Source organism: Sander vitreus, chromosome 12 (assembly GCF_031162955.1).
Source record: "Sander vitreus isolate 19-12246 chromosome 12, sanVit1, whole genome shotgun sequence".
Lineage (NCBI taxonomy): Eukaryota > Metazoa > Chordata > Actinopteri > Perciformes > Percidae > Sander > Sander vitreus.
In genome coordinates, this window is record NC_135866.1 from 30,900,064 (window position 1) to 30,916,363 (window position 16,300).

Consider the following 16,300-nt stretch of genomic DNA (forward strand, 5'->3'; position numbering starts at 1 on the left):
CTGCTGCGCTGAGTTCTTCTTTTTGACTTTCAGGTCCGATAACGATTGTCTTGTTTGAATCAGCTGATTAAATGATAATTATATTCAATAACATTGTATTTATAGTATTGTTACGCCCCAGTCTAGGGGGGCCTAGGACGCAACAGGAAAAGGCCCCGTCTCCCAAATAGCCACAAACAATTATGTGTTTGGATAACAGCAAACGAAAATATATACATAACATATAGACGTATACGGCTTCAGGGTGACTACCACCTAAATAACAAACAAAACCATTCTAACTGGGAGATAAGAAACTAACCTAACAAACAAAAGACAAAAGACTTCCCTCCCTAACGAACAGAACAGGAGAAAACGAGACTAACACACCTGGCGGTCCACCCTCACCAAACAAAACAGAAACAATATCTAAACCAAAAGTGTGGCCGGTTGGGAGATGAGGAGGACGAGGAATGCCTGCTGCCCACCGACGGCCGCCATCTTGGCTCCTTATATCTGGGTGGTTTCCCCAGCTGCAGCCAATCACAGGTTCGGGCCTGAAACCTCTCCACCAATCCTCTTACGGCTATGGCACACACCTATTTGCGTGTGAACACACAGCAGACCAAAGAAACAATATGACCACAGTCATAACAAGTATCAAATCATAACGAGAGTTATCTCGAGACACTTTACAGATAGAGCAGGTCTAGACCAGCGTTTCTCAAGCTTCTTTCAATATTGTACCCCCTTTGAATAGCTTTTTTTAGGCCAAGTACCCCCTGACCAGCGCCAATAAGTCAACAAGAGCGAGCATTCAGTGGGACAGCGGCGAGGAAAACCTCCCTTTGAGGGAGGAGCCTGGGACAGACCCAGGCTCTTGGTGGGCGGTGTCTGACGGTGCTGGTTGGGGGTGTGATGAACAGTGGCAATAATAGTCATAATGAAGATGCGGCCTTGACTGACAGCTGAAGTCACGAGGACCCACGAGATCTCACGAATTCACGTAGAGTAGAACCACAAAACCAACACCAGTCTGTTTCCATCCAGAGGAGTAGAGGGGAAACAGCTCTGAGCTGTGTTTTCAAGGTGTAGTGCAGGGAATAAACAAGAGAAGTTACGTACAGCTGTTATCTCATTGGTTGTGCTTTTCGAAAGGTCAACAGCAACCAGGTCAAAGTTGAAATAATTTGAACTTTGAGCAACGCGGAAAATCTGAGCGGTGCGTGACCCCTAATTGGGCGCCACCGCTCTCCCCCAAAGGGAATCAATGGAACAGGCAGCTTTAGGGTTTTAATAGCAGATCATAATACTGTAGTATAGAAAAACACTGTTCTAGAAAAATGGTACTAAATATGTACAGACTTTAAAGGAGAAGAGTTATATGTACGGCAAGTTTTAACTGAGGAAACAAAACGAAAGTGCTGCTCCTCGTCCTGGAATGTAGAAAATCTTGATAACCCCTCCCTGTGTTGTGGTGTTCAATGACATGATGATGCAGATCAGTCGCAGTAAGACAGTCGCCACTACTTCAACTTTATTTGTGTCCCTGAAGGGCGATTAGGTGTGCAGCAAAAATCAACACATACAAGACACATAAATACATACACGTTCTACACACAGTCCAACTGGAACACCACCGTAACAGTACGAGGACAACTAAATACCTGTAGGTAGGTAGGTAGATAGATATAGATAGGTAGGTAGATAGGTAGGTAGGTAGTTTTTTATTGATCCCAAAAAAAGGGAAATTATGGTGTTGCAGCAGCAAAATATCAGACACACAGCACACATACAGAATATACATTAAATAGGATATAATATACATGAAATAATAGAGTAGAATACAAAAACAAATATAAAAAAATATATGTTTCACTAGTATTGATAAAGATGTAGATAAACCTATTGTGCAAGGTGCATTTAGTGCAGTTGTGATGTCTATGAGTCTTATCTCACACTCAGAGATGAAGTGTTAAAACGTTTAATTGCCTGTGGTAGGAATGATTTCCTGTAGCGGTCTGTGAACATTGAAGCTGTCGGAGCCTCTTGGAGAAGGTGCTCCTCTGTTGGATCAGTGTGGGGGGGGGGAGAGGGTGGTCCGGGTGCAAGCTGCATGGCCAGAGCCGGATTAACCATTAGGGCAACTGGTCACTTGCCCAGGGGCACAGGACATCTAAGGGGCCCTGGTCCGTCAAATATGTTAGATCACATAAACGCAGTCCTCACTTTCCTAATTATATGCAGATTTTTGCAACCCGTGCAATCAAAATGTTACGTTAAATCACGTCAAAAACTTTCTGTAGCTTCCTGCGCAGCGAGCGAGGACGAGCTGTCACATACCGTGGTAAAGTTGGTTTTATATGTGATGTGGTGGCCCTGCATCCTGGCAAAGACTGGAGCGACTGAGCTGCAGTCACATCGCTCCGTCGTGATTTGTAAGCTTTCAGCCCTTTGATTAGTTTTGATTTTAGTAAAGACAAGAACAGCATAATACAAAATATTACAAACTGGCATGTTTGAATTCATAACGTTTACAGAGGGTCGCCGTTTTGGTGGCGTTACGTTACAACACGTTACACAGTGCTTGCTGAGACCGATCATTTGTATTCAAATTCTGAGTAGTGCACAGGAGGAAGAGGAGGGAAATGAAGAAGGAGAAGGCAGTAAACTGGAGAGACCAGGCGGGTCAGAGCAGGAGAAGACAGAAGGAGATGCAGAAATAAGTGAAAGAGAAGAGGGAAAGGAAGAATTGACTGTGAGGGATGAAGAGGAGGCTGTAGATTCAGAGAGAGGGACAGGGGCAGGGAGTGATCAGGAGGAGGCAGATGAAGATGACACAGGGAGGAAGAGGAGGCTGCAGATTCAGAGAGAGGGACAGAGGCAGGGAGTGATCAGGAGGAGGCAGATGAAGATGACACAGGGAGGAAGAGGAGGCTGCAGATTCAGAGAGAGGGACAGAGGCAGGGAGTGATCAGGAGGAGGCAGATGAAGATGCCAGGGAGGAAGAGGAGGCTGCAGATTCAGAGAGAGGGACAGAGGCAGAGAGTGATCAGGAGGAGGCAGATGAAGATGCCAGGGAGGAAGAGGAGGCTGCAGATTCAGAGAGGGAAAGAGGCAGGGAGTGATCAGGAGGAGGCAGATGAAGATGACACGGGGAGGAAGAGGAGGCTGCAGATTCAGAGAGAGGGACAGAGGCAGAGAGTGATCAGGAGGAGGCAGATGAAGATGACAGGGAGGAAGAGGAGGCTGCAGATTCAGAGAGAGGGACAGAGGCAGAGAGTGATCAGGAGGAGGCAGATGAAGATGACACGGGGAGGAAGAGGAGGCTGCAGATTCAGAGAGAGGGACAGAGGCAGAGAGTGATCAGGAGGAGGCAGATGAAGATGACAGGGAGGAAGAGGAGGCTGCAGATTCAGAGAGAGGGACAGAGGCAGAGAGTGATCAGGAGGAGGCAGATGAAGATGACAGGGAGGAAGAGGAGGCTGCAGATTCAGAGAGAGGGACAGAGGCAGAGAGTGATCAGGAGGAGGCAGATGAAGATGACAGGGAGGAAGAGGAGGCTGTAGATTCAGAGAGAGGGACAGAGGCAGAGAGTGATCAGGAGGAGGCAGATGCAGAGAGTGTCAGAGGGAGAGAGAGAGAGGAGGCTGTAGATTCAGAGAGAGGGACAGAGGCAGAGAGTGATCAGGAGGAGGCAGATGAAGATGCCAGGGAGGAAGAGGAGGCTGCAGATTCAGAGAGGGAAAGAGGCAGGGAGTGATCAGGAGGAGGCAGATGAAGATGCCAGGGAGGAAGAGGAGGCTGCAGATTCAGAGAGGGAAAGAGGCAGGGAGTGATCAGGAGGAGGCAGATGATGTCAGGGAGGAAGAGGAGGCTGCAGATTCAGAGAGGGAAAGAGGCAGGGAGTGATCAGGAGGAGGCAGATGAAGATGACACAGGGAGGAAGAGGAGGCTGCAGATTCAGAGAGGGAAAGAGGCAGGGAGTGATCAGGAGGAGGCAGATGAAGATGACACAGGGAGGAAGAGGAGGCTGCAGATTCAGAGAGAGGGACAGAGGCAGGGAGTGATCAGGAGGAGGCAGATGAAGATGACAGGGAGGAAGAGGAGGCTGCAGATTCAGAGAGAGGGACAGAGGCAGAGAGTGATCAGGAGGAGGCAGATGAAGATGACAGGGAGGAAGAGGAGGCTGCAGATTCAGAGAGAGGGACAGAGGCAGAGAGTGATCAGGAGGAGGCAGATGAAGATGACAGGGAGGAAGAGGAGGCTGCAGATTCAGAGAGGGACAGAGGCAGAGAGTGATCAGGAGGAGGCAGATGAAGATGACAGGGAGGAAGAGGAGGCTGCAGATTCAGAGAGAGGGACAGAGGCAGAGAGTGATCAGGAGGAGGCAGATGAAGATGACAGGGAGGAAGAGGAGGCTGCAGATTCAGAGAGAGGGACAGAGGCAGAGAGTGATCAGGAGGAGGCAGATGAAGATGACAGGGAGGAAGAGGAGGCTGCAGATTCAGAGAGAGGGACAGAGGCAGAGAGTGATCAGGAGGAGGCAGATGAAGATGACAGGGATGAAGAGGAGGCTGCAGATTCAGAGAGAGGGACAGAGGCAGGGAGTGATCAGGAGGAGGCAGATGAAGATGCCAGGGAGGAAGAGGAGGCTGCAGATTCAGAGAGAGGGACAGAGGCAGAGAGTGATCAGGAGGAGGCAGATGAAGATGACAGGGAGGAAGAGGAGGCTGCAGATTTCAGAGAGAGGGACAGAGGCAGAGAGTGATCAGGAGGAGGCAGATGAAGATGACAGGGAGGAAGAGGAGGCTGCAGATTCAGAGAGAGGGACAGAGGCAGAGAGTGATCAGGAGGAGGCAGATGAAGATGCCAGGGAGGAAGAGGAGGCTGCAGATTCAGAGAGGGACAGAGGCAGAGAGTGATCAGGAGGAGGCAGATGAAGATGGCAGGGAGGAAGAGGAGGCTGCAGATTCAGAGAGAGGGACAGAGGCAGAGAGTGATCAGGAGGAGGCAGATGAAGATGACAGAGGGAGGAAGAGGAGGCTGCAGATTCAGAGAGAGGGACAGAGGCAGAGAGTGATCAGGAGGAGGCAGATGAAGATGACAGGGGAGGAAGAGGAGGCTGCAGATTCAGAGAGAGGGACAGAGGCAGGGAGTGATCAGGAGGAGGCAGATGAAGATGACAGGGAGGAAGAGGAGGCTGCAGATTCAGAGAGAGGGACAGAGGCAGAGAGTGATCAGGAGGAGGCAGATGAAGATGCCAGGGAGGAAGAGGAGGCTGCAGATTCAGAGAGGGAAAGAGGCAGGGAGTGATCAGGAGGAGGCAGATGAAGATGACACAGGGAGGAAGAGGAGGCTGCAGATTCAGAGAGAGGGACAGAGGCAGAGAGTGATCAGGAGGAGGCAGATGAAGATGCCAGGGAGGAAGAGGAGGCTGCAGATTCAGAGAGGGAAAGAGGCAGGGAGTGATCAGAGGAGGCAGATGAAGATGCCAGGGAGGAGAGGCTGCAGATTCAGGGAGGAAAGAGGCAGGGAGTGATCAGGAGGGAGGCAGATGGGGATGCAGGGAGGAAGAGGGCTGGGATTCAGAGAGGGACAGAGGCAGAGAGTGATCAGGAGGAGGCAGATGAAGATGCCAGGGAGGAAGAGGAGGCTGCAGATTCAGAGAGGGAAAGAGGCAGGGAGTGATCAGGAGGAGGCAGATGAAGATGACACAGGGAGGAAGAGGAGGCTGCAGATTCAGAGAGAGGGACAGAGGCAGAGAGTGATCAGGAGGATGAAGATGACAGGGAGGAAGAGGCCAGTTGTAAGGCCCATTTGTTAAAATAAAATTCTTTCTATTGGACTTAAGTTCACCAGAACCGAAGGATCAATCTGAGACGAAGAGTTCAGTTGAGCAATGTTTACTGAGTCCAGCATAAGAGTTACAACACACCTGTGGATTCACAAACAGAGACTAAGTTTCCCTAGCAACAGACATCAAGTCAGAGCCCGGTCCACCAAGATCTCGTCCGAAGTGAGTCCCAAACTATTCTTTCCCTTAGGCTTTTATCCTCCCCTCACAGGGGGGTGTCTTCTTGTTTCTAGGCAGAAATTGTTATCTTCACACACACACACACACACACACACGCGCGCCAGGGTCGGGGCATCTGTGTGGTACAACTTCCTCTTCTGTTCTCGTAACATCGTGACAGAATGCACTTTTATGCTATATCAGGCTTAACCTTCTGTGCATCAGAGTTCACCCAGAACACTTTTAACCACTTCCTCAATGACTGCACACAGCCCTTTTGCAACAAGCACAATGAGGGTGGAGAAGACATGACCGCCCTACTCTGCCTCTGATTGGCTGTTACTCGTTGCCTTTGTTGTTTGGATTGGTTAGGTTTAGGGTAAGAATGTCCGGATAAGCCAATCAGAGGGAGAGTAGTAATGCAATTCGCTCCCTCCTCACTTGCTCTCCATTTTTCACCAATCAGCGCAGTTGGACAGTTGAAACAAGTTAAAATCTTCTTGCTGCTGAATCTTCTTAGATATTTTTCAAAGTCTTTGTGTTTTTCAATGTATTTAATCCTTTCTGAAACGGTTTGTTTTAATCTTCTGCTCATAAACATATTGATTATGTAAATATGGTTTTTAATATGATCATTAATACGGTACAATGGACTGTTTATTAAAGTATTTTAACTATATGCACAGTCTACATGCTTAAACTTAGGGTACATTAATTGTAGTTTAAGATATAAAGACAGTTAATTTAGTCACATTTTAAATTAGCAGTGTGTATTTCAGTGTGAATACCCCTCACACTCTGCCTGCTTTGTTTTGCAGATACTGGTATTTCTTTGTTTAGTTTGTAGCACCATCCAACAGCACCATACTTTCACACATTCACACCCTTAAGACACGACTGATGTCTTTCATACTAACACACCCCTCCAGCTTATGGTTTAGTAAGTTGGAGTTAAATAAACTTCCTTTGATTTATACGTCTCTGTGTGGCCTTTTTTGTTGCCAGTCTTGAGTCGGGCGGTGACAGATTGGGGGCTCATCCGGATTATGAACCCAGGACCCCCATTTGTTACTGCCTAGCTCAAGGACCGCAACAAAAAGGGAGTTGAGGGTTTAACAGTGAGGAGAAACTTTGAATTAATATTTTAGAGTAACGGCATACTGCAGTATTTTATTAACACAAATGAACCGTCAAAATGTATAAATAATAGGGTAATAAATATGTATATGACAGTTGAATAAAAGAGTCAGATGTGGAGCAGGTTTTAACTGAGGCTTCATTTTAAATGAGGAAAGTTCAAAGTTCAAACTCAAAGTACTGCTCCTCGTCCTGGAATGTAGAAAAGCTTGATAACCCCTCCCTGTGTTGTGTGATGACAAGGAAGCCACACCTTAAACACTAAACCCTTGATGAAACAGATCAGTCGCAGTCAGGCAGTCGTCACTGAGAGGTGAAATGGCGCAGAAAGGAGTTCAGCTGGACTGGGAGATCTTCTCTTGTTCCATCTGTCTGGATCTACTGAAGGATCCGGTGACTACTCCCTGTGGACACAACTACTGCATGAACTGTATTAAAAGCCACTGGGATGGAGAGGATTGTAAGAACATCCACAGCTGTCCTCAGTGCAGGAAGATGTTCATACCGAGGCCTGTCCTGCTGAAAAACACCATATTAGCAGCTTTAGTGGAGGAGCTGAAGAAGACTGGACTCCAAGCTACTCCTGCTGATCACTGCTATGCTGGAGCTGAAGATGTGGCCTGTGATGTCTGCACCGGGAGGAAACTGAAAGCCATCAAGTCCTGTTTGATGTGTCTGATGTCTTACTGTGACCAACACCTTCAGCCTCATTATGATGTTCCTCAACTAAAGAAACACAAACTGGTGGAGCCGTCCAAGAAGCTCCAGGAGAACATCTGCTCTCGTCATGATGAGGTGATGAAGATTTTCTGCCGTACTGATCAGCAGCTTATCTGTTATCTCTGCTTAATGGAGGAACATAAAGGCCACGACACAGTCTCAGCTGCAGCAGAAAGGACTGAGAGGCAGAAAAAGCTCGAGGGGAGTCGACTAAACATCCAGCAGAGAATCCAGGACAGGGAGAAAGATGTGAAGCTGCTTCAACAGCAGGCGGAGGCCATCAATCTCTCTGCTGATAAAGCAGTGGAGGACAGCGAGAAGATCTTCACCGAGCTGATCCGTCTCCTGGAGAAAAGAAGCTCTGATGTGAAGCAGCAGGTCAGATCCCAGCAGAAAAGTGAAGTGAGTCGAGTCAAAGAGCTTCAGGAGAAGCTGGAGCAGGAGATCACTGAGCTGAAGAGGAAAGACACTGAGCTGAAGAAGCTCTCACACACAGAGGATCACAGCCAGTTTCTACACAACTACCCCTCACTGTCAGCACTCAGCCAATCAACATCCAGCATCCATATCCGTCCTCTGAGCTGCTTTGAGGACGTGACAGCGGCCGTGTCAGAAGTCAGAGATAAACTACAGGACGTTCTGAGAGAGGAGTGGACAAACGTCTTACTGACAGGAAGGACTGTAGGACTGGCGGTAAAAAGGGACCACAAAGATTTGAGATGCTGGAAGGGGCCTACAGAGAATGTGTATGTACAGGGACCAGATGTTTTTGCTATGCCCCTGCTGACTCTAGAGGACGTTTTACTGTCACAACCAGAGCTCAAGACCAGAGCTGAATTCTTAAAATCTTCACAAGAAATCACACTGGACCCCAACACAGCACACACACAGCTGTTATTTTCTGAGGGTAACAGAAAAGCAACAGTAATGAGTCTTATTCTAGTCACCCAGACAGATTCACTGTATGGCCTCAGGTCCTGAGTAGAGAAAGTCTGACTGGACGTTGTTACTGGGAGGTGGAGAAGAGAGGTAACATTTCTGTAGCAGTCACATACAAGAATATCAGCAGAGCAGGGGGGATGACTGAATGTGGATTTGGACGAAATAACAAATCCTGGGCTTTAGACAGTAGCAGTTACTTTTATTACAACAATGTCCGAACTCCCGTCTCAGGTCCTGTGTCCTCCAGAATAGGAGTGTACCTGGATCACAGTGCAGGTATTCTGTCCTTCTACAGCGTCTCTGAAACCATGACTCTCCTCCACAGAGTCCAGACCACATTCACTCAGCCGCTCTATGCTGGACTAAGGTTTAACGTCTTGTTTGGATCTTTAAATGGAGACTGTGCTGAGTTGTGTAAACTGAAATAGACAGAAGTCATTTAAGGGTTAATCTCTGTGTCTTAACTCTTCAACCTATTTAGTCTCCATGTCTGTTGCTGAGAGCTGATTGTTGTGACATTTGTCCACTGCACAGAGATCAGCTGTCAGTCAAACATTATGGGATGTCCTTTGACATCTTGTCATTAGTTGTTGTGTAAATGTTTGTGTTTCTTTAGGTGGCGTTCCTTCCTGAGTCTGTTTAACCACGGAGGCTATCACTGCTCATGATGATGTTTGTTGACCTGAACTGAGGATGAAATCTTCTCTGCTCTCTAAATGTTTGATGAATATTTGTATCTATGTATTTGTACGTTGTTGTTTCTCTTCCACATCATCGGTCTAAAGACAGAAAGCACCAGACCTCCTTTATCCTCTATACTTTGTTCTCTTTGTAAAGAAATCTGTAATCACATTTATTTGTTTATCCTGATCATAATAACGAGATTATTCATTATTGTCTTTAACATATCTGAGTCAAACACACTGATTGTGTTGATGAAGTGAATCTGTACATAAATATTATAGAACATACTTTACTGATGGGATGTGAGAACAAACTGAAGATTAAATGATGAATAAACTAACATGAACAAAGTATTTTCTTCTTGTCTTGATTCCAGGGTTTCATACAAAGCTGATGGAGAAAATGTGAAACTGATATAAGATTATAACTGAGGCGTTTTCCTCCTGAAACCCCACGAAGTACAGAGTCAGTTTCGGTCCTTTCTACTTTTCTCACTAAAACAGCTTTTTCACAGAGAAATTAGCAGTTTTCTATCACTTGTTGCTTTTTACAACCAACATTTTCTTTGTGAACTGAGTAAATAAAGATGATTTAAACACAGACTTAAAGGTCATGACACACCTAAGACAACAGATATTGTGTAGTTGATTCATTACATTTGGTAAAGGTATTTTAATGTCGTTTAATAGGAAATAAAGTCAGACATTTTTAACGTTTAGCCTCAAATCTCACATTCCCAACTACTCGGGTTGTCTGCATGTTTTAGTTAAAGTGCTCATATTCTGCTCATTTTCAGGTTCATAATTGTATTTGGAGGTTGTACCAGAATAGGTTTATGTGGTTTAATTTTCAGAAAACACCATATTTTTGTTGTACTGCACATTGCTGCAGCTCCTCTTTTCACCCTGTGTGTTGAGCTCTCTGTTTTAGCTACAGAGTGAGACATCTCACTTCTGTTCCATCTTTGTTGGGAGTCACACATACGCAGTAAGTACTGCTAGCTTTTCAGTTGCAGAGCATGAGGGCGTGCCCTGACAGTAGCTAGGTAAGGACTACTAGCCAGTCAGAAGCAGAGTATGAGGGCGTGTCCCTGACAGTACCTAGGTAAGGACTACTAGCCAGTCAGAAGCAGAGTATGAGGGCGTGCCCTGACAGTACCTAGGTAAGGACTACTAGCCAGTCAGAAGCAGAGTATGAGGGCGTGCCCTGACAGTACCTAGGTAAGGACTACTAGCCAGTCAGAAGCAGAGTATGAGGGCGTGCCCTGACAGTAGCTAGGTAAGGACTACTAGCCAGTCAGAAGCAGAGTATGAGGGCGTGCCCTGACAGTACCTAGGTAAGGACTACTAGCCAGTCAGAAGCAGAGTATGAGGGCGTGCCCTGACAGTACCTAGGTAAGGACTACTAGCCAGTCAGAAGCAGAGTATGAGGGCGTGCCCTGACAGTACCTAGGTAAGGACTACTAGCCAGTCAGAAGCAGAGTATGAGGGCGTGCCATGCTAGCAGCTAGGCGAGCATTATAACGTGTGTTCCAAAGTGACCACGTTTGTCTCTGAAGTAAAGGCTGGACTACAATAGAGCTGTTTGCAGCAGTTTGTGAACAGTGTTTTCTGTTGGAGATGGTAAGTCCCTTTGGGGGGGACTTTGGGCTTTTTTCACTTTGTAAACCTAGAACGTGCACAAAAAAAGATATATAACGATAAAGGAAATGGAAAAAGCCAAAAAGCATAATATGAGCACTTTAAAAAATATAGTCAGTTCTCTGTGTTTTAAGGCAGCCATCAAATCACATTTCCAACACATTTAAAACTCCTGAATATTTCTGGGGATACAGTAATGATCAAAGGTTGAAGCTTATCAGGAGTGTGTTGTGTGTTTCTTGATAAGACAATTTCTATGTTTACCTTAATGTATTAAACACACCCTCGTCACACATCTGCTGCAGATAAATGACATAATTAAGTGATGTACAACCTTTTGCAGAGTCCCCCTCACACAGAAGGCCAACCAGTACCACATCGTCAGCACACTGTAGGAAGTTAAAGAGTCAGGGTTGGATTTCACACTGAGTGGTTTACAGAGAAAATAACAAAGGTGATGAAATGGCACCTTGTGATGCACCTCTGTTCAGAGTACTTACCTCTGATACTTTTCACACACATTCTAGGATTTCATCATTTAAACTTGTGAGAAGATTATGATACAGCAATTTAAGTTTTTATATGACAGTTTAGTTTGATAACTTCCTGTTGTCGATCAGGTATTTTTGAACCAGTAAAGGAAACGTTAACAGACTTTGAAGAAGAGTTAGAGAAATATAGAACCATCACCAAAACCTGGGGAGCCAAGGAGTCATTTTACAACTTAAAACGTCATGTCATGTTTTCAGATGTGGAGCAGGTTTTAACTGATGATCAAAGTCCAAACTCAAAATGCAGCTCCTCTTCCTGGAAGGTACTAAAGCTTTATAATCGCTTCCTGTGTTGTGTAATATCAATAAAGCTGAACCTTGGACCTGAAGGACTTGATAAAACAGTCACAGATCAGTCACAGTCAGACAGTTGTTACTGAGAGGTGAAATGGCGCAGAAAGGAGTTCAGCTGGACCAGGAGACCTTCTCTTGTTCTATCTGTCTGGATCTACTGAAGGATCCGGTGACTACTTCCTGTGGACACAACTACTGCATGAACTGTATTAAAAGCCACTGGGATGGAGAGGATTGTAAGTACAGCTACAGCTGTCCTCAGTGCAGGCAGACGTTTACAGCGAGGCCTGTCCTGCTGAAAAACACCATATTAGCAGCTTTAGTGGAGGAGCTGAAGAAGACTGGACTCCAAGCTACTCCTGCTGATCACTGCTATGCTGGAGCTGAAGATGTGGCCTGTGATGTCTGCACCGGGAGGAAACTGAAAGCCATCAAGTCCTGTTTGATGTGTCTGATGTCTTACTGTGACCAACACCTTCAGCCTCATTATGATGTTCCTCAACTAAAGAAACACAAACTGGTGGAGCCGTCCAAGAAGCTCCAGGAGAACATCTGCTCTCGTCATGATGAGGTGATGAAGATTTTCTGCCGTACTGATCAGCAGCTTATCTGTTATCTCTGCTTAATGGAGGAACATAAAGGCCACGACACAGTCTCAGCTGCAGCAGAAAGGACTGAGAGGCAGAAAAAGCTCGAGGGGAGTCGACTAAATATCCAGCAGAGAATCCAGGACAGAGAGAAAGATGTGAAGCTGCTTCAACAGCAGGCGGAGGCCATCGATCTCTCTGCTGATAAAGCAGTGGAGGACAGCGAGAAGATCTTCACTGAGCTGATCCGTCTCCTGGAGAAAAGAAGCTCTGATGTGAAGCAGCAGGTCAGATCCCAGCAGAAAAGTGAAGTGAGTCGAGTCAAAGAGCTTCAGGAGAAGCTGGAGCAGGAGATCACTGAGCTGAAGAAGCTCTCACACACAGAGGATCACAGCCAGTTTCTACACAACTACCCCTCACTGTCACCACTCAGCCAATCAACATCCAGCATCCATATCCGTCCTCTGAGCTGCTTTGAGGACGTGACAGCGGCCGTGTCAGAAGTCAGAGATAAACTACAGGACGTTCTGAGAGAGGAGTGGACAAACGTCTTACTGACAGGAAGGACTGTAGGACTGGCGGTAAAAAGGGACCACAAAGATTTGAGATGCTGGAAGGGGCCTACAGAGAATGTGTATGTACAGGGACCAGATGTTTTTGCTATGCCCCTGCTGACTCTAGAGGACGTTTTACTGTCACAACCAGAGCTCAAGACCAGAGCTGAATTCTTAAAATCTTCACAAGAAATCACACTGGACCCCAACACAGCACACACACAGCTGTTATTTTCTGAGGGTAACAGAAAAGCAACAGTAATGAGACAACAACAGTCTTATTCTAGTCACCCAGACAGATTCACTGTATGGCCTCAGGTCCTGAGTAGAGAAAGTCTGACTGGACGTTGTTACTGGGAGGTGGAGAAGAGAGGTAACATTTCTGTAGCAGTCACATACAAGAATATCAGCAGAGCAGGGGGGATGACTGAATGTGGATTTGGACGAAATAACAAATCCTGGGCTTTAGACAGTAGCAGTTACTTTTATTACAACAATGTCCGAACTCCCGTCTCAGGTCCTGGGTCCTCCAGAGTAGGAGTGTACCTGGATCACAGTGCAGGTATTCTGTCCTTCTACAGCGTCTCTGAAACCATGACTCTCCTCCACAGAGTCCAGACCACATTCACTCAGCCGCTCTATGCTGGACTAAGGTTTAACGTCTTGTTTGGATCTTTAAATGGAGACTGTGCTGAGTTGTGTAAACTGAAATAGACAGAAGTCATTTAAGGGTTAATCTCTGTGTTTTAACTCTTCAACCTATTTAGTCTCCATGTCTGTTGCTTAGAGCTGATTGTTGTGACATTTCTCCACTGCACAGAGATCAGCTGTCAGTCAAACATTATGGGATGTCCTTTGACATCTTGTCATTAGTTGTTGTGTAAATGTTTGTGTTTCGTTAGGTGGCGTTCCTTCCTGAGTCTGTTTAACCACGGAGGCTATCACTGCTCATGATGATGTTTGTTGACCTGAACTGAGGATGAAATCTTCTCTGCTCTCTAAATGTTTGATGAATATTTGTATCTATGTATTTGTACGTTGTTGTTTCTCTTCCACATCATCGGTCTAAAGACAGAAAGCACCAGACCTCCTTTATCCTCTATACTTTGTTCTCTTTGTAAAGAAATCTGTAATCACATTTATTTGTTTATCCTGATCATAATAACGAGATTATTCATTATTGTCTTTAACATATCTGAGTCAAACACACTGATTGTGTTGATGAAGTGAATCTGTACATAAATATTATAGAACATACTTTACTGATGGGATGTGAGAACAAACTGAAGATTAAATGATGAATAAACTAACATGAACAAAGTATTTTCTTCTTGTCTTGATTCCAGGGTTTCATACAAAGCTGATGGAGTAAATGTGAAACTGATATGAGATTATAACTGAGGCGTTTTCCTCCTGAAACCCCATGAAGTACAGAGTCAGTCTCGGTCCTTTCTACTTTTCTCACTAAAACAGCTTTTTCACAGAGAAATTAGCAGTTTTCTATCACTTGTTGCTTTTTACAACCAACATTTTCTTTGTGAACTGAGTAAATAAAGATGATTTAAACACAGACTTAAAGGTCATGACACACCTAAGACAACAGATATTGTGTAGTTGATTCATTACATTTGGTAAAGGTATTTTAATGTTGTTTAATAGGAAATAAAGTCAGACATTTTTAACGTTTAGCCTCAAATCTCACATTCCCAACTACTCGGGTTGTCTGCATGTTTTAGTTAAAGTGCTCATATTCTGCTCATTTTCAGGTTCATAATTGTATTTGGAGGTTGTACCAGAATAGGTTTATGTGGTTTAATTTTCAGAAAACACCATATTTTTGTTGTACTGCACATTGCTGCAGCTCCTCTTTTCACCCTGTGTGTTGAGCTCTCTGTTTTAGCTACAGAGTGAGACATCTCACTTCTGTTCCATCTTTGTTGGGAGTCACACATACGCAGTAAGTACTGCTAGCTTTTCAGTTGCAGAGCATGAGGGCGTGCCCTGACAGTACCTAGGAAAGGACTACTAGCCAGTCAGAAGCAGAGTATGAGGGCGTGCCCTGACAGTACCTAGGAAAGGACTACTAGCCAGTCAGAAGCAGAGTATGAGGGCGTGTCCTGACAGTACCTAGGAAAGGACTACTAGCCAGTCAGAAGCAGAGTATGAGGGCGTGCCCTGACAGTACCTAGGTAAGGACTACTAGCCAGTCAGAAGCAGAGTATGAGGGCGTGCCCTGACAGTACCTAGGTAAGGACTACTAGCCAGTCAGAAGCAGAGTATGAGGGCGTGCCCTGACAGTAGCTAGGTAAGGACTACTAGCCAGTCAGAAGCAGAGTATGAGGGCGTGCCCTGACAGTACCTAGGTAAGGACTACTAGCCAGTCAGAAGCAGAGTATGAGGGCGTGCCCTGACAGTACCTAGGTAAGGACTACTAGCCAGTCAGAAGCAGAGTATGAGGGCGTGCCCTGACAGTACCTAGGTAAGGACTACTAGCCAGTCAGAAGCAGAGTATGAGGGCGTGCCCTGACAGTACCTAGGTAAGGACTACTAGCCAGTCAGAAGCAGAGTATGAGGGCGTGCCCTGACAGTACCTAGGTAAGGACTACTAGCCAGTCAGAAGCAGAGTATGAGGGCGAGCAGCTAGGCGAGCATTATAACGTGTGTTCCAAAGTGACCACGTTTGTCTCTGAAGTAAAGGCTGGACTACAATAGAGCTGTTTGCAGCAGTTTGTGAACAGTGTTTTCTGTTGGAGATGGTAAGTCCCTTTGGGGGGGACTTTGGGCTTTTTCACTTTGTAAACCTAGAACGTGCACAAAAAAGATATATAACGATAAAGGAAATGGAAAAAGCCAAAAAGCATAATATGAGCACTTTAAAAATATAGTCAGTTCTCTGTGTTTTAAGGCGGCCATCAATCACATTTCCAACACATTTAAAACTCCTGAATATTTCTGGGGATACAGTAATGATCAAAGGTTGAAGCTTATCAGGAGTGTGTTGTGTGTTTCTTGATAAGACAATTTCTATGTTTACCTTAATGTATTAAACACACCCTCGTCACACATCTGCTGCAGATAAATGACATAATTAAGTGATGTACAACCTTTTGCAGAGTCCCCCTCACACAGAAGGCCAACCAGTACCACATCGTCAGCACACTGTAGGAAGTTAAAGAGTCAGGGTTGGATTTCACAC

The 16,300-nt window shown here is 45.6% G+C and overlaps 1 protein-coding gene and 1 pseudogene across 1 annotated transcript; both read left to right on the top strand.

The window, feature by feature from the left end:
* The first annotated feature begins 7,386 nt into the window (after positions 1-7,386).
* Positions 7,387-9,823, top strand: LOC144527211 (tripartite motif-containing protein 16-like; annotated as a pseudogene).
* Positions 9,824-12,036: 2,213 nt separating this feature from the next.
* On the top strand, positions 12,037-14,419 carry LOC144527212 (E3 ubiquitin/ISG15 ligase TRIM25-like). The gene has a single exon (XM_078265172.1). The coding sequence runs from the start codon at positions 12,058-12,060 to the stop codon at positions 13,816-13,818; it is 1,761 nt and encodes a 586-aa protein (XP_078121298.1). The 5' UTR covers positions 12,037-12,057; the 3' UTR covers positions 13,819-14,419.
* The last annotated feature ends 1,881 nt before the right edge of the window (positions 14,420-16,300 follow it).